General features: G+C 42.0%; 1 protein-coding gene across 1 annotated transcript in view; it reads right to left on the reverse strand.

Moving 5' to 3' along the window:
- Window positions 1-6,111: 6,111 nt before the first annotated feature.
- MKX (mohawk homeobox) overlaps window positions 6,112-14,256 on the reverse strand; it is an 85,371-nt gene continuing 77,226 nt past the window's right edge. Inside the window, exon 8 of the mRNA XM_082740936.1 lies at window positions 6,112-6,189. Coding sequence (XP_082597062.1) covers window positions 6,133-6,189 — 57 coding nt within the window. The 3' untranslated portion in view covers window positions 6,112-6,132. The remainder of the gene's footprint in view (window positions 6,190-14,256) is intronic.

Consider the following 14,256-nt stretch of genomic DNA (forward strand, 5'->3'; position numbering starts at 1 on the left):
ACTTTTTCCTTTCAGATTTAGATGCTTTTTATTTCCTTTTGTTGTCTGATTGCTGAGGCTAAGACTTCCAGAACTATGTTAGATGGTAATGGTGAGGATGGACATCCCTGTCTTGTTCCTGACAGAAGAGGAAAATCTCCTAGTTATCACCATTGTGGATGATATTAACTGTGGGTCTTTCATATATGGCTTTTCTGATATCGAAGTATGTTCCCTCTATACCTACTTTGTTGAGCGTTTTTGTTTTGTTTTGTTTTTTTAATCAAGAATGAATGCTATATTTTGTCAAATGCTTTTTCTGGAACTATTGAGAGAATCATATAGTTCTTATCTTTTCTTTTATTAATGTGGTGTATCACATTGGTTTGCAAACACTGAACCACCCCTGCAGCCCAGGAATAAATTCCACTTGGTTGTGGTGAATAATCCTTTTAATGTACTGTTAGATTTGATTTGCTAGTATCTTCTTGAGGATTTTTACATTCTTGTTCATCAGGGATACTGGCCTGTAATTCTCTACTCTCTTTTAGTGGGGTCTTTGTCTTGTTTTGGAATCAAGGAAATGCTTGCTTCATATAAGGAGTTTGGAAGTTTTCCTTCTGTTTCTATTTTTTGGAAGAGTTTGAGAATAGGTATTACCTCTTTTTTAAATGTCTTGTAAAATTCCCCTGGGAAGCCACCTGGCCTTGGACTTTTGTTAGCTGGGAGATTTTGATTACTGATTCAATTTCTTTCCTGGTATAGGTCTGTTCTTTCTATTCAGTTTTGGTAGTTTGTATATTTCTAGGAATTTGTCCGTTTCTTCCAGACTGCCCAGATTGTTGGCACGTAATTTTTCATAATATTCTCATTTAATTGTATTCCTGTAGTATTGGTTGGAATCTCTCCTCTTTCATTTGTGATTTTATTTATTTGGGTCCTTTCTCATTTCTGGCTAAGAGTTTATCAATGAATCTGGCTAAGGGTTTATCAATTTTATTAATTCTTCAAAAAACTGTTCTGTCCTACTGCGTTTTGTTTCTATACTGTTTATTTCTGCTCTAATCTTTATTATTTCCCTTCTTCTGCTGGCTTTAGGTTTAGTTTGCTGTTCCCCTTCTAGCTCTTTTAAGTGTAAGGTTAGGTTGTACATCTGAGACAGTTCTTGCTTCTTGAGGTAGGCCTGCAATTATAAGATACTTCCCTCTTAGAACTGCTTTTGCTGCATCCCAAAGGTTTTGGACTGTCATGTTTTCACTCTCATTTGCTTCCATGTATTTTTAAAAATTTATTCTTTTTTTTTTTTTAAGATTTTATGTATTTATTTGACAGACAAAAATCACAAGTTGGCAGAGAAGCAGGCATAGAGAGAGGAGGAAGCAGGCTCCCCTGCAGGGCTTGATCCCAGGACCCTGGGATCATGACCGAGCTGAAGGCAGAGGCTTTAACCCACTGAGCCACCCAGGAGCCCCTAAATTTATTCTTTAATTTCCTGGTTAACCTATTCGTTCTTTAGTAGGATGTTCTTTAACTTCCATGTATTTGTGACCTTATCAAAATTTTCCTTGTGGTTGACTTCAAGTTTCATTGTGTTGTGGTCTGAAAATATGCATGGCATATTCTCAATATTTTGTACGTGTTGAGTGCTGATTTGTGACCCAGTATGTGATCTATTCTAGGGAATGTTCCATGTGCACTTGCAAATGTGTATTCCACTTCTTTAGGATGAAATGTTCTGAATGTATCTGTTAAGTTCATCTGGTCAAATGTGTCAGTCAAAGCCACTGTTTCCTTGTTGATTTTATGCTTAGATGATCTGTCTATTGCTGTTAGTGTGGTGCTAAAGTCTCCACTATTATTGTATTATTATCAATGAGGTTTTTTTTTTTTAATGTTCGCTATTAATTGATTTGTATATTTGGGTGCTCCCAAGTTGGGGGCATAAATATTTATAGTTGTTAGATCTTCTTGATGTATAGACCTCTTAATTATGAGGTAATGTTCTCCTTTATCTCTTGTTACAGTCTTTCACTTAAAATCTAGTTTGGTAAAAGTATGGCTACTTCAGCATTTTTTTTTAAATGTTTATGGGCAAAATAGATGTTCTCTATCTCCTTACTTCAATTTGTAGATGACTTTAAGTCTAAAATCAGTCTCTTGTACGCAGCATATGGATGGATCTTGTTTTTGTTTTTGTTTTTTTAATCTATTCTGAACTCTATGACTTCTGATTGGAATAGCATATATAATAATTGTGTAGTTTTTAAAGAAACTATCTAACTTTTCCAGATTGGCTGTACCATTTAGTTCCCACCATAGATTTATGGGAAAATGAGTTTCTCTTCATTCTCACCAGCGTTTGGTATTACCTTTTGTTTTTGTTTTTATTTTTGAGGTTTCAAGCTGTTCTGCAAGATGTGTTATTATTAATTCATCATGGTCTTAGCATTTCCCTAATGGCTAGTGGTGTTGAATATCTCTTCATGAGCTTATTGCCACCTGTATATGTTCTCTAGTGAAATGTCTCTTTGTTTTTTGTTCATTATGTTCTAATCAGATTACTTTATTAATATTAAGTTCTGAGAGTTCTTTATTCTGGATATCCTTAATTGAATATGCAGTATGCAAGTATTCCCCCCCCCCCCCCCGTAAGTTGTTTCTTCATCCTTTTAGTAGGGTCTGTCATAGAATTAGGTTTTAATTTTGATGAGGTTCACTTTATCAATGTTTTCTTTCATGGGTTTTTGTTTTATAAATTTTTTTCCCGTATTTATTTTTTTTAATCTTATTTTTTCAGTATTCCAAGATTCATTATTTATGTACCACACACAGTGTTCCTGTTTATTTTAGAGACAGAGAGAGAGAGTCACGGGGAAAGGAGGGGCAGAGGGAAAGGGAGAGAGTCTCAAGCAGACTCTGCGTTGAGTATGGAGCCCAATGTGGGGCTCGATCCCATGACCCTGAGGTCATGACTTGGGCCGAGACCAAGAGCTGGATGCTTAATTGACTGCGCCACCCAGGTATCCCTTTATTTACTAGAATGGCTTTCTGGAGATTCCTACTCTACTCTCTTCCCTGACATCATTCCTCCACCATCAGGTTTTGTACGATTTCCAGCAATATCATCACAAAATCAGTCTTGATTACTGTATGACTGAGCAAAGAAATAACTCACATCATTAATGTTGGTTGATATTTTTATTTATTTTGGTTAAGAAGAAAGTGAAGGAACATAGAAGTATGGGGGAACTTCACTTGTTTGGTAACAATGTGAAAGATTTCTTTGTTGGATTGGATAATAGTTTCCAAATACTGCAAAAATATTTCCTCATTTTTGTACTATTCATAATGTAACTCTAAGAGACACAACACTCTTAATTTTAATGTTTAAGAATCTGCATTCTTAACATTTCCTTCTCATTTTCCTAAATCTAGACCAGATCAGAAAACTATTTCTGTAAAGAACCACATAGTAAATATTTCTGCTTTGGAAGCCATACTCTCTCTGCTGTAATGACTCAACTTTGACAACATAGCACAAATTAGTGATAGACAATACATAAACATGGCTACATTCCAATACAACTTCATCTATGGGTGTGAAAATTTGAAATTTTTTGTAATTTTCACATATCATGAATATCACTCTCTTCTATGAAATGTATGAACTAAACATTCCTGACTACTCTTTTAATTGCACACCTTGCCCCAACCCCTAACATTCTTCCATAAACCCACTGTTCATAGTTCTTCATACTGCTCAGCACAAACTGAAATTATTTTGTTCATTTCTATGTTTTCTTGTTTACTCTCTTTCTGTCCACATAGAATGTGAGGCCTTATGAATGAGACCTTGTGAGTGAGACCTTGTGAATGTCCACATAGAATGAGAGACCTTATCATTTAGCTTCTCATCTCCAGCACCTATAAAGGTGCCTGGTGTCTAATAAGTCCTTATAATTCTCTCTCTCTCTCTCTTTTTTTTTTAAGAAAGAGTGAGATTCAATAGTAAATTCATGTTCACCTCACCATCACTTTTATTCTGATATGTATTTTTATGTAACAGAGCCAAAGAATATTTCACATTACAAATGATGTGGAGAATTCCTACTCTATTTTCCTCCTAGAAAAGCTGTAAAGAGCCATGCCCTGAGAGCATGCTCATCTCTGCAGGAGGTCCTATAGCTCCTCATAGAACGAAAGCAGTGTTTCAGTCACGGCAGCTGTATAAGGAAATGCTCTGTTGGAAGTTGGTTAAAAAATATTTGTGAGAAATGTTTTCCTTAGTGTTCACAGCTTAATGGAAAGTTGTTATTTTAAAGGTGCTGTACGAAGTTAGTCATGTTCCTCGAACTGGTTCTCTCTGAACCAGCTCTAAATGAGTTTCAGGCTCTCTGGGGACTTTTTGGATAGAGAAAATTTCACAGTTCCTGACTTGGCCGTGTTTGCTCAGGGAGACAGTCTTGTTTGTCCTGCTCGGTAATTGTGAGGCAGGCCTTCCTGAGAAACCAGCCAGTTTCACGAAGGACTACTGTGCGTGTGTCTGATGCTTCTGCCCTCCTCCTCTCAAAGCGTTTTAAATCCGTCTTGGCTCGAGGTCGACCTGCTGACCTGCAGAAACTTTGACTAGGTGTCACTACAAGACACACACTCTAATAAAAATTGCCATCTTTAAAACTGACCTGTGTTCCTCTCATGATCGTGATGGAAACATCTGGAATCATATCCAAATGGCTTATTTTCAGTATTCTTTGCCATTTGTATCATACTTTGTAGAATTTATGGGGTAACACAACCTTGTTAGTTGGAACGTCCATGTTTCCTAGATGAACAAGCATTCTTAAAGTCTGTAGGTAGAAACTGCACCCCAGAACCATTCTAGCTTAAGCAGATTTTCCACAAGTGTTTCAGTCTCGTGGAGTTAGAAGAAGAAGGAGGAGGGGGAGGGAAAAGAGGAGGAGAAATCATCAGATCTTCCTTCCCAATCCTGCTGACCTGGTTTCCATTCAGTGTCTGCTACCACCTCTGTCTTCCTTTTATTCTTCCAGCTGCCCAAGTCAGCAGGGCCACAGTGCCGTTGCAGTGACCCCTCTCTGACATTCCACATGCAATAAGCACTGAGGGCTGTCATTTCTCTGGAACCATCCATCAGAAGGCTCCCCACACTGTTCACCTCTCTGCCCCTCTCTCCGCCCCACAGACCCGCCCTCACTGGGGCCTTTCTTCCACGTTCAGGCCTCTGCTCCTGCTCTGCCTTCGCCCTCCTTCCCCAGGAGCTCCCCAAGTAGCCCAGGCTACTTTCGCGATTTCCCTCAGGTCTCCCCTCCACAGTCCCCCCACGGGAACCTTCCCGCACCACCACCACCCCAAGCCAGGCGAGGTGCCTCTCCTACCTGCACCTTCTGCCGCGCCGCCTGTCCCTCTTTAGCTCTTCGTCTTCCTCCTTGTTCTGTCCCCATTTTGTGACCTTGGCGCTTCACGGAGACCCTGGGTGTGGTGGCCTTGCAGAAAGTAAACAGAGAGGATCTCAAACTCCATGAACACCGACTGAGTCCCAGGGCGAGGAGAGGTGGCCAGAAAAGGGGCAGGCTTGTCCCAGGACTTTTGGCCGGCGTGAAGAAGTTGGGTCCCCAGCCCCAGACAAAGGCAGCCATACTGGGGGGCCTGGGGACCCGGACAGCAGCACTGGGGCAGGAGGCCACTGCAGAGGCAGTAAGGGTCTTCTGACAACATGTACCTTTTAGGAGCTGGGTCAAGGGCAAGGGTGCGGCCCTGGGAGCCCCGCCAGGCTGGAAAAGAAGGTTTCTCAGGCAGCAGCAGCAGCAAGCACAAGGCCAAGCAAAGAGTTTGGGGGCCTGGGAGGCCGCGGGGGCACCACAGCCTGCAGAGGCCGACGAAGCTCCGCCTCCCGGAGCTGGGGAGCCGGAAGCGGGAGCCTGGCGGAGCAGCTTCCCGGAAGCAGAGGCGCGTCCTGGGCCAGGAGCGCCCCAACTCCTGGCCGCAGCCCCCAGGGGCGTGGAGCGTAGCATGGAAGACGCCCTGCGAGAGGAATGGCTTTGGCACAAATACTAGGCCTGTATAGAAGGCTCCTGGTTCAAAAAACTGGACACAAAAGCAGCCCACGCGGTGCAGGTGCTGGCTCCGTGCTTGCTCTCAGATCCTTGCGCCAGGAGACCGCTCGGGATCCACCGTGCTCTCGCCGCTGCGGGGCTGTAGGAAGGCAGAAACCTGGCGGCTCCCCTGCGGCTTCACAGGGCCCCTCTGTAGGGGCCCCTGGGGCTCCAGTTCCCACCGGACAGGTCGTCTTGTCCCTCTGTGTCCCCAGCTCCCAATGCAGCCACAGCCAAATAGCCTGGCTCCGGGCTCTGCTCATGCCTGCCTTGGCCTAGTCCCTCCCTTGGCTCCTCTAGTCCCTCACCCCTGCAGCCCGTTCCCTGTATGTAACTTCCCTGTTGAAAGGATCCAGGGTGTTCAGGCTTTCCAGCTTTCCAGATTGAACCCCGACCTATCCAGTCCTCGGAAGAAATTCTCCAGCACAACAAGGATAACATAGGACTCAAACGGTGGAGGGAACATAATTTTGTAAAAGATTTATTGAAGGAAAAGGAAGTCGTATTTAGGCAGCATCTGCTACGGACTCCATCAAATTTAAGAAAACATGGACTTTCTGAAATGGGACTGAAATCAGTCATCCAGCTAAAATTTTCTTTTTAAAGATTTTGTTTATTTATTTGGAAGAAAGAGTGAGTGAGAGAGCACCAGCGGGAAGAAAGAACAGAGAGAGAGAAACAGACACCTCGCTGAGCAAGGAGCCCCATGTGGGACTGGATTCCAGGACCCCAAGATCATGACCTGAGCCAAAGGCAAACGCTTAAGGGACTGGAGGCCACCCAGGTGTCCCAAGATTTCCTTGAAAAGCTAAATTGGGGGGGGGGGGTGCCTGGGTGACTCAGTCATTAATAAATAAATAAAATAAAATCTTTTTTTTTTAATAAGAAAAGCTAAATGGGATAAGGAAGGAATGCAAAATGAAATAAAAGATCTGAATTGCTATCTTGGAATACCAACTTAGTAGTATGGAAGACAGGCTTTACAAAACACCCTCTCAAACTCAAGAGAAAAGAAGAAAAAAATATTCTGAGAGTAGAAAAGTTTTAGAAGCCATTTTTGTAAACCTATTAAAAGGTTTTATATTTTCATAAATATGAGATGGATCATTTATTATAAAGCCAAGGGTTTTGGTTAAAAATTTTTAAAGCTGGAGTTTGAACAAAATATAAATGTGTGTCATAGTTTGTATCAGGAATTCTAAAAATCTGTTGTGAATCAGATTCACCTGAGAACTGTTAAACAAGCAAACAATTTATGAACCCTGTCCTCAGAACTTTATTGAGTAGGTCCGAAACATAGCCTGAGAATCTGCAATTTAAAAAAATTTCTCAGTTCACTCTGACACATCTGGTCCTGACCAGGATTGTAAAATTATTGGTTTGAACAAAAAGTTACATTATGGTACCACCCCGCAGCAGTGAACCCTGATTGCAAATTTTGTGTGTTGGGAATGGTGGGGTACTTCCCGGCTAGAATAGGACCTGATTTCCTCTTCTTCATCTTATATTTAAAGTTTGTTTGTTTTTAGTAACCTCTGCACCCAACGTGGGACTCACACCCGTGACCCTGAGACCAAGAGTCCCACCCCCTTCCCACTCAGCCAGCCAGGTGTGCCAGACCTGATTTGTTTTAACTGAATTAATTCTATTGAGCAAAATTTAGTAACTGGCTTTAAATGTGGGAAGGAAGATTATTAAGGGGATTGGGCATGAAAGGACAAAAGAAGTACCAACTGCCATAATGAATTAAGGCAAAAATACTCTTCAGTTAGTATTAGGAAAGGACTCTGTTTTTTGAGAGAAATTCTAAGCCTGTCCTTGCCACAGATTCTCCTCTGCAGGGGCATGCTAACCTCAGGGACTCATTGAATCCTTAAAACACTCAGACCTAAACAACATCAAAGAGGTGTTTTCTTGACTCCCTGAGAATAATTCTTTTTTTTTTTTTTAAAGATTTTTTATTTATTTGAGAGAGAGACAATGAGAGAGAGCATGAAAGAGGAGAAGGTCAGAAGGAGAAGCAGACTCCCCGTGGAGCTGGGAGCCTGATGTGGGACTCGATCCTGAGCCGAAGGCAGTTGCCTAACCAGCTGAGCCACCCAGGCACCGTTTAATCACGGACAGGTAGAGTGTGCGAGTCAAAAGTCACAGCCGCTGGTGGATACCTGACTACCAAATCTAGCCTTGTATTGAGACTTTCTTTTGTCAGTGTCAGTTTGAAAAGCCACATTTAACAATCACCATTCAAGAGTGGGCTCCCTGTCCCCCACAGACGTTAGACTCTGTGATGTCCAGACCAAGAAAAGCTGAACCCTATTTCACACCTACCTATGTCCATGCTCTTGGTTCTAATTTCCTTTTTGAAGTTCAAGCTTCTTTCCTAAAAAAGCTGGCCAAGGAATCACTCCATCTTTCCAATGAGACTCACCTATACCTACAAGGGTGCCATGCAGCCCTTGTAGAATCAGCAGTAAAACTGTGTTAAAATGTGATACGACCATTCATTTTCATTCGACAAGATACCCCAAAACCGTAAAGAGTTGTTTTCAGAAAGAAGTTTTCACAACAGGGGTGGTGGTGGTGGTGGTGGTGTGTGTATTAGGTTTGTTTTTAGTAACAGAACTCTCACTTCAACTCAGAGACACAAATTACCAAATAGCTACATAAGGAAAAAAGAGGAGAGAGAAAGGGAAAAGAATGAATTAGAGAGGGGCTAGAAAGTTAAAAAAAAAAAAAAAAAGCGTGAGGCTCAGTTAGAGAGAAATCGTGTTCTTGTCTCATATATTTCTGAGGACAACAATGGCAGAAGAGTGAAATGTAATTCCAGCTACACTTTGAGCTAAGCATGCAGTGCAGGAAGCAGTCAGCTCCGTTCTGGTTTAACATGATCAGGAGGCTTCCCTCTGGGAATGAGATGCTAAATCCACTGGCTCCTTTCTGAAAGGTCTTAATGGGCCAGCTCCAAGCCGAGGCTGTGTCTCCATTGGTCAATAGCAGAAGTATGGAAAATTCCAGACAGTGGATAAACAAAGACTTTCCAATGTATTTGGCTTTTGGGGTGCGTGATATACGACGGTAGAGTTTTCGGTAGCAGATTTCCTTCCTAATGATGTTTTTCTTAGGCTAACAAGGCTGTCCGCCTCTATGTGCCAGCACATTCGCAGCCGTAGCAGCCTGCACGACGTCAGAAGCTGTGCCATTCTGGTTTTTGCCTCTGTCACCTGCTCACGTGCAAGTTTGATGATTCTTAACACATATAAGCAGATCAGTGCAGTTAAGCTTTGCGTCTCATGTTCCCTGGAACCTGGACTTGTCTGTTTTGACTAGGTAAAATCACTTAAATATTTGGTGTATGTATTGGCGTGTTATCTTTCTCTCTTGCTTGTGTCTATGTGATGAGTACTATTTTCTGAGAAATCTGGAAACAAGCTTTATATGAACCAGCATCAGTTCTAACTGGGAGTCATTGGGTAGAGATTCCCATGACCTGAAGGCAAATTCATTAAACATCCATTCACTTGGTGACCTATTTCCTCAACGAGTGAGGATTCTCCTCAAGTTTGGTTTTGCTTTGGCTTCTCTGCAGGTCTCTGACCCTGCCCACCTCTGTCCTTGTCCCTGCCATTTTTGTATACCCATGGGTGGCTTTTGGGTATCTACACAAGACTCTTTCTGTCTTCTACACCAATAGATTTTGCCCCTGGCCTAGTTTTTGCATTTTCAGCAGGATCTCTCCCTGCCTCTATGTTGTTTTCGAAAGAGAAGCGATTCTTCCCTAAACACTGTTTAGGGCCTTCTCCATTTTTGCTGACTCGGCCATGCAGCTAGCTGCTCCTGAGGCCCTGCTCTTGCCAAGTGCCTGTCCCTGTCCCCTGCCTATGGCAGTGAACTGGTTACCTGGTGTGCGGGATGAGGGCCGGGCAGTGGTGACATTGTCCAAAGCCCACTAGGTAATTTGGAACCCTGGTTCCAGGCTTCCTAGCTTGCCGCCTGCCTAGGCTGCTGCTTTTCCTGGTCACGGTTGCTCCATGCGCCATTTCAGAAGGGGCTGAAGAAGGCGAAGAAGGGACTGCAGTGGGGCATGAGCTCCTGTGGTGCCTGCCCAGGCCTTGGTGCCCGCAGAGAACTGGGAGCGTGCTTTTGTTAAATCTTAGCTGGTGTTGGTGGGAGTAGTCACACCCACCTTCCACCACAGGGAGGACTGCTGAAGGGGGTGTCACAGCCTGCAAGGCAGGCAGAGGGACCTGGGGTCAACTGTTCTGAGAGGGGGATTGTGGGAGAGAGAAGGCAAGGTGGCCCCTCAGGAAGAGAGGCCCAAGACTGGAGGAACAAGGAGCCGGGTGGCGAGGGATCCTCTTGGACATAGTCAAAGGGCCTCCCAGTCTGCATGAGTAGAGAGGATCCCGGGACAGGACCCTAAGGTTGTGTGTTTACTCAAGTTCACTCAGAAGAGGTAAATGTGGAGAAGGTAGAAGGCCTGAGGTTAATTTCTGATCTCTTTTTTTAAAAAGTAATATATCTTTCTTAAAAAGTATATATCTTTTTTAAAAAGCCACGTAAATGTCATTTTTAAGGGTACAATTAAGCAGGATTAAGTACATTTACAATGTCATACAACCATCACCCCCCTCTAGATCCTGCATCTCATTATTCCCACAAAGAAACTGTACCCATTAAGCAATAACTGTCCACTGACCCTTCCCCAGCCCCTGCTAAGTTTTAATCTACTTTCTGTCTCTGTGAATTCATCTATTCTAGGTACCTCAGTTAGGTGGAATCATACAGTTTTTATCCTGGCATTTGGCTTCTGTCACTTAACATGATGTCTTCAAGTTTCTATGTCTTCAAGCGTCTATGCTGTATAGCATGTGTCAAAATTTCATTCTGCTTTACAGCTGAATAATATTCAATGTCTCTTTTTTAAACACTGGGTTTCTCCCACTTCGCAAAAACAGAGTGTTCCGTGGTATATATGAAGCCATGCATCTCACTGAAGGATTTATCTTAAAAAAAGATACCAGGGCTGGTGGAGAAGTAGTCCCTCGCAGCTTAGGCTGGGGAAAAAAAGATATGCCATCTTATTGAATCCACGCTTTCCTTCCACGGACGTCTCCTCCCCATCGAGAACTGACCACATTTGACCTTTCTGAGTTGGGCAGACTTGGAAGAATGACCCGGCAAAGAGTTAAATATATGGAGAAAGATGATTCAGAATCCATTTTAATCTTTGCCTACACCTTAAAGGAATAGAAATGTTCCTAATTTGTGGTTATTTACAGCACTGTAAATCAAGCAAATGCCATGAAGTGCCAATAAAAATTTTTAAAAATCAGCCTTAAATAGCTAAACTCTCAACAGCAGCTCATAAAGTGAGGCTTGGCAGTTGTTAGGTAGTTATGGTTAAATTGACAGACCTTTGGGGAGTTAAGATATCCAAAAAGCAGAGGTAGTTAAGACTATAGTGATAAATGGTTGGGCTTGTTGGTTGAAGAGATTTTATAGCTCACATTTAAGCTTAACCGCCTGTGAGAAGGTGAACAGGAAATCAAGGTTATCACTTCTTCATAGCTCCTCTGTTCATTGCGGACCTTAGGGGGTCTTGTAGCGCAACGGGAAAGGCAAGACAGAGGCTCTTGAAAGGAGGAAATCATTTCTAGGTAATATGATCTTGTCAGGCAGAGAGGGATAGGGAAGGAGAGAGAGAGAGTGGTGCAAATCTAGTAAAGGTACCAAAAAAAAAAAAAAAAAAAAGGAAGTAAAAAAAAATCACAAAAGGAATTTTTAAGACCACAATAAAGAAAAAAACCAAGAATGTAATTTCCTCTGAGGCTTCTGACAGAAGATGGTGGTACAAAGTTATACTTACTTTGCCAGAGCCTCCCCCAAGTACCAACAAGAAGAGAAGCAGAGCACAAAGTTCCATATTTGATGAAACTTGGCTTGGGCTCAACCACAGAATATGATGAATATCTAGTGTAGGCAGTGGCATTCTGACCAAAGGAGTTCTGTCTCTCAGGCAGGGTATAGATTGCTCTCTAAGTAAGTGAAACAAAATCTGAAAATAGCCAACCAACAATCCCTTACTTAGAAAGACAAGGACTTGGGTCATGAGCAGACCACAGGAAAAGGGGTAAATCCGGACGGGCATTTATTTTCTTAACATAGAGCTAGAAGGAGGAGGGGGTTGCAAGACTAATTTTCTCCTGTCCAGAAATGGGTTAGAAGTGAGACAGACCTGGGGAAAAAAAAAAAAAAGATAGAAAACATGATTGGTTTGCAATTGCTGACCTGAGTCAGTTGAACAAAGAAGTCATCAGTGAGAGCTGCCATATTTCACCCTGCGCCTTTTCAAGTCCTGCCTGGAAACATGCTCATTCCGGAGAGGGGAGTTATGCCCTCACACAGACACAGAGCAGATTTGTTGAGAAACAAGAGCAATTGTTTTGAAGCAATACCTGGACTGAAGTTGCCAGGGACACTGTGGCCTCCCCTGTCCCACAACCATTTTTGAGAAAAGAGTAGCAGTAAATATAAAGGACAAAAGGTGGGACCTGAATGTTATTTTCAAAAAGGACAAGATCAAATACAAGCAAAAAGCAAATGAAGAACTTATATAAAAAGGAAGTTTTCCAGGAAAAGAATATTACTTATGACGGAATCCTACTCTAACTAGACACTAAAATGAAAATAGATTTTGAAATGCAGTGTCTAAGAGGACATAAATGATTTAACTATCACAGCAGAGAGAATAATAAAGACATGAAAAGTGAACCTCTTAAGGGCAAGAAATGCAAGGTAATTTAAAAGACAAAACAAAACACAGAGGGGCGCCTGGGTGGCTCAGTGGGTTGAGCAGCTGCCTTCTGCTCAGGTCATGATGTCAGAGTCCTGGGATCGAGCCCCGCCTCCGTCGGGCTCTCTGCTCAGCGGGGGGCCTGCTTCCTCCTCTCTCTCTGCCTGCCTCTCTGCCTGCTTGTGATCTCTGTCAAATAAATAAATAAAATCTTAAAAAAAAACCACAGAGATGTGAAAACAACAACACGAAAACCTGATGCCACTAAATTTAGGTGTGAAAGACCAACACAGGACATTTACTTGGAATTCTGCTCTATTCTGCTAGTACATGTTACTGATGCCCAACACCGGGCAGAGTGTCTGGTGTACGACAGGTTTATAGTTGAATAAGGAAAATAAGATAAATGGCAATTCTGAAGAAGCAAACAGAAAAGGTAACTTAAGAAATAATTTAGACAAAAGAATTTTTTTCCTGAAATAAATTAAATTTCAGTCTGTAGATCCAGAAGACATGGAATGCTCCATAATGCTTCAAATACATTCTGAACATTAAGTATAAACAAAGACTTGTGTGGGCATTCAGGCAAAAAACAAAAACACATAGTGTACTGGGGGAAATATAAGGCTGCTTCAGAGTTTCCCACAACAATATCTAATTAGTTAATTCGTAGTGGAGGAGTAACAACCATGAAAGTAAGGCCCAGACTTGTATGTTTTTCTAGATATTATGAATGTATGAAGGACAGCTTCAACCTCAGGGAATGCAACATTCATGGCTCATCTAAAAAAAAACAAAAAAAAAAACAAAAAAAAACCACAATAATAACAAAGTCTATTCAATCAAAAAGTAAACCAGAATAGAGAACTCAGAAAGGGGAAGCAGCAAATGAAAGGACTCATAATAAGCATTAAACCCATTTCTGCAACAGTGGGAGTTAAGATTTCAGAGAATAATTTAAGGAGCACAAATATCTACAATGCAGAATTAATAAGAAAATTGTTTAAATGACATGTGAGAATGAAAGGAAATATACTAATTTTAGTATTCCTTCATATCAAGGATTCAAAATCTTTCATGTTGAAGACTCAGCAAATAGTACTTAAAGTGTGTAGCTTGAGCAAGATATAGAGATGGGGAAATGACAGTCCACATGTGCATCTCAGCTGCCTGGACCATTCCTGCCCATTCCTATTCAATGCCTCAAGAAGCTGCTCTTAACAGGAATCCATCAGAATCCCAGAGGAGAACATAGGCCGTAACCTCTTCGATATCAGCCACAGCAACTTCTTTCAAGATATGCCTCCAAAGACAAAGGAAACAAAAGCGAAGATTAACTTTTGGGACTTCATCAAGACAAAAGCTTCTGCACAG

The sequence above is a fragment of the Mustela nivalis genome (assembly GCF_964662115.1).
Source record: "Mustela nivalis genome assembly, chromosome: 7".
NCBI classification, from domain to species: Eukaryota; Metazoa; Chordata; class Mammalia; order Carnivora; family Mustelidae; genus Mustela; species Mustela nivalis.